Here is a 4,276-nt window from a genome sequence, read left to right as displayed (position 1 = left end):
CGGAGAGAGAGAGAAGGAGAGAGAGGAAGACAGACAGAGTGATAAAAAACGGAAGGGCCCGTTTGAGATTAAAGTGGAGGCATTCGCACTAAAGGAATACTACGTACTACTCACTACCCCCGAAAATATAAGACCCAAAAACAGCCCAAATTAAAACGTACAGTGCAAGTTGATTGCAATCCGTCTATGTCCAGTACAGTAGGAGACAATGGAAAACAGAGTTGATTTGGTTTCTGGTTTTCTTCTGTGTCCATTTCTCTAGGAAAATACAATTAATAACTGGATGGAAATCCAATATTGTCAGAGAAGCGCAGTAGCTCAACTAGCAAGCAGCAAGTGGCACCAAACTTTGGCCCGAGCTCACAGTGCTGATGTAATGGCCTAGTAATAACACTGTCTGAATAGACGTTATCAAATATTCATCCTTTTATTGCTTTGCTAATATCTGACACAGACCTCACAGGGCTGGTTTATTTTATTAAGTTGCATCGTGGGTAAATGGGAGATCAGAGGTGTTCCAGAGACAAAGAAGGCTCTGAATCATCATGCCTCCCACTCGTCTGTCTCGGTCGGAGCATTGTAGACATACTGGGAGAAATATGATTTATAGAATGGGCATAGCTGATCAAACTATGGGATTTTGGTAGATTTTTTAAATGAATTTCTGATTGTGGATGGCGGGGAGGGGGGAGCTTTTATAGCTACTATTGTACCACGGGTCTTGTTTCAATCAAACTAAGCCAACCACTTGCATCATCTGCACTCCCGGGTCCTCTGAGGAGGAGTGGAGACAGGGAGCTGTTAAGACTGGGGTAGTAGGGATGCGCCAGTTGGCTATTTATGGAACAGCACCTGCCGGTTTCACCGCCATGGCCCAAGCCTCCATTCCATATCATGCAGATAAAACAATGATCCAAACCCGAAAAAGAAGGATAGACGATCAGTTGTACAAACGAGAGGAGTAAAAACCTGAATGAACATAGAATCTTTTATCATTTGAATGAGAAAAGTGGAAAATATATGAACGTTATATTAACTTAAGTTATATTAGTTTAAAGCCTCTAAAGTAGGAAACAAACCTCCCTATCTATAACATCTCGTCATCTAGTCTACATGTCATGAGCACATAGAATTTCACCCAAACTGGCCCGGTACGCGGGTACCCCCCGGGTACACCCCCCCCCCCCCCCCCCGGGTCTTGGGCCGAGCCGTACATCACATACATACATAGATTCATCTCTTGCCTATGTGGTTCTGGGACCAGACATGTCCACATACCTGCCTCAGGTCTGCCAGCTGCCTCTGATTGCCTGCAGTCTTAATACGCAGATGTGTGTTTGACATGATACATGGGTGTTGCATGGGTTCAGAAGTGCATACCCGGATCACTATATGACTGTACATGTGATTAATGTTTTTTTTTATGTGCCATGCTTTCAGCTTGTCAGTCAATTGTTGGATTTAAAAAAAAAAAGTTGCTCTAGGCACAGGGTCAGCCATAGTTGGGGACCCTGGAGCAGTTAGGGGTTAAGTGCCTTGCCTAAAGGCACATGCAGCTCCTTCCTGATGGGGGAATCGAACCAGCCAGCTTCCGATTGCTAGCCGGTCTCTCTAACCTCTAGGCTATACCACCGCCCCCACATTGCATATATCGTATGACAGAAAAAAAGTTGACTTTCGCTCACGGGAAAACTGAAAGGGAAAAGAAACAATATTGATAAGTCACAAGGTAAATCGTTGTTCTGATATCAGATGAAGGAATCCAGTAGTATCGTTGTCACATGGGGATCATTCAAGGACAAAAACACATCATTCCCCCTCCTCTACCATCTCCTTCCCTCTCTTCTCTCCTAACCAAACAGTTAAGGAGGAGGATTCTTCTTTTCCTTTTTTTCCAGCCATTGATTTTCATCTCACCTACCTGAAGGCGAAAAAGGATTAATCTTTTACATCTGTGAGTTTTAAACAGGTGTTCACGCTGTGAACCACACTCCTGCAGTGCCAGTTTACGCAATGCCAACGAACGATTTTGTCAATTCCAATAGTAAGGGGGGGTTCTGCCGTGAGTATATTTGTCAAAGCACTTTCGAGCATAACTGTCATTGTAATTCGCACCATCTGTTCGGTTGCAAACGACGAGACCCGAAAGAGAGAGGAGGGGGGGGAGAGAGAGAGAGAGAGAGAGAGAGAGAGAGAGAGAGAGAGAGAGAGAGAGAGAGAGAGAGAGAGAGAGAGAGAGAGAGAGAGAGAGAGAGAGAGAGAGAGAGAGAGAGAGAGAGAGAGAGAGAGAGAGAGAGAGAGAGAGAGAGAGAGAGAGAGAGAGAGAGAGAGAGAGAGAGAGAGAGAGAGAGAGAGGAGAGAGAGAGAGAGAGAGAGAGAGAGAGAGAGAGAGAGAGAGGAAGAGAGAAGCTGTGGAAAAAGGCGTGTGATGCGTTTGTGTGACTCGTGTAGTGATGCCGCCATGTCTGGAGGACACACGGGAGGGATATATGTTGTCTCGGAAGCCTGCGGGCTGACATTGAAGATGAGCAAAGACAGTACTTCAAGGCAAATGTTGTCCCTGAAGAAAGACTGCCACAGCCTATATGGCTCTGTGTATTGACAAGTCTCCTGTGGACCCGACGTGCCGTTCATGGAGATGTTCTGTACACGCCGTAATGGGCAGCTAGGTAGCTAGCGCAGGCAGGCAGGCAGGCAGCCACACGTGTGCTGTCAGGTCAGAGAGAGGCTGGTGGAGGTAGAAATCGGAGGCCGAAACTCATTGTCGTTCTCGTCCGCGATATCCGTTCCTCCGTTCCGTTCCGTGCGTTACAATGAGCTCGCCCTCTGATGTCGGCCTCCGCCAGCCTCCAGGAGGACAAGGACCGACGTGGCCCAGAACTGAACTGAGATCAGTGTCGGGGATTAGCCTGGAGGAGCAGCAGCATCAGACGTGTCACTGTTGCCAGAGACTGGGACTGTGAGACACAGACGACAAGACGAATTATCACAGAGATGCTACAAAAGACAAAAAAAAACGTTCGGGTAGGTAGTAGGTTGGGATTGGCGAGTGGGTGTCCAACCGAGACCTGCAACCTGAGTATCGTGGGTTCGAATCGGCTTTTGGGACGAATTTGGACAGTGGTTTCGCTAATTCTTGTTGCTTATGTTTGCGAATACTGTTCCCTGTCAAAATACACTTAACCTAACCACTTCAAAGCTACCACTAAGCCTTACCCTAACCCCTTGAAGTTAATGCCTAACCCTAACCATAAACCTTACAGTACCTTAACCACTCAAAGTGGATGCCTAAATCTGCCAAACCGCCATGCAAGTCATTTTATCTCTTTTCTTCTCCCGAGAGATTTCTATTTTGACGATATATAGGACATTGCCTTAGACATAGCATCTATGCTTTTTCTAAAATGTGTTTTCTTTTTTCTTTCCTAACACCAGGGGAGCCACCCCTCCTAAATTTCGTTGTTTGGTACCTGTACTGTAGCAATGACAAATAAAGTCCATTCCATTCCATTCCACATAGTATAAGGACGTAATGATACCGTGTTGTGAAAGGAGTGTACCAATGAGGACTAAGTTGACCAAGTTGGACTAAACTAGCACCAGTAAAACACTCTTAACTACCACTATCATTTCCTCTACATCTACTCTACATCTTGATGGCTGACTGAGCAGACATAATCATTGACCTTAGCTTAATATCACTGAGATGTTTGCATCTCTGGCAGGGCCCAAGCCCAGGGTGTTCATTAGGCCCGTGTAGCCGGAGCCCAAGGTGCGCTCCCCACTCAGCTGAGCGTCGGGCTCTCTCTCTCTCTCCCTCTCTATGATGAATGGCGCCGAGATGGACTGCTGCCATTGGAGACCAGGAATGCCAGAAGAGAGAGAAGCCGTGAGGATGGTGAATAATGACCGTGGTGCTTGTTTCCCCAACAGGACGGCCCCGGTTCTCTAGCATGAGGCAAGCCAGCCTTAACACAGAGGGTTGGTTCTGGATCTACCTATCTATTTATCAATCTATCTACTGGGTCTATCTATACATCCATTCATCCATCCATCTACTCCATCCATCCGTCCATCCATTCGTCCATCCATCCATCCAGTCATCCATCCAGTCAGTCAGGCAGGGACAGAGGTACAGTACAGAGATAAACTAGACAACACCTGCTTTAGACAAGGCCTCTTCAAGTTTCAAGTTTCCAAACTACCATTATGATAAGCTAACTGAAACCAGCATCATCAAAAGTCAAAGCACTCTTTCTTTCTCTTTCTCTGTCTC

At 46.4% G+C, this 4,276-nt stretch overlaps 1 protein-coding gene across 1 annotated transcript in view; it reads right to left on the bottom strand.

The window, feature by feature from the left end:
• Positions 1-2,891: 2,891 nt before the first annotated feature.
• LOC308164083 (uncharacterized protein) overlaps positions 2,892-4,276 on the bottom strand; it is a gene marked incomplete at both ends in the record, with an annotated part of 8,160 nt that continues 6,775 nt past the window's right edge. Inside the window, one exon of the mRNA XM_080538241.1 lies at positions 2,892-2,957. Coding sequence (XP_080394367.1) covers positions 2,892-2,957 — 66 coding nt within the window. The remainder of the gene's footprint in view (positions 2,958-4,276) is intronic.

The sequence above is a fragment of the Nansenia antarctica genome (genome assembly GCF_963989245.1).
Source record: "Nansenia antarctica genome assembly, chromosome: 8".
Lineage (NCBI taxonomy): Eukaryota > Metazoa > Chordata > Actinopteri > Argentiniformes > Microstomatidae > Nansenia > Nansenia antarctica.
Note: the sequence above shows the minus strand (reverse complement) of the source record. Positions and strands in the feature narration are given on the sequence as shown.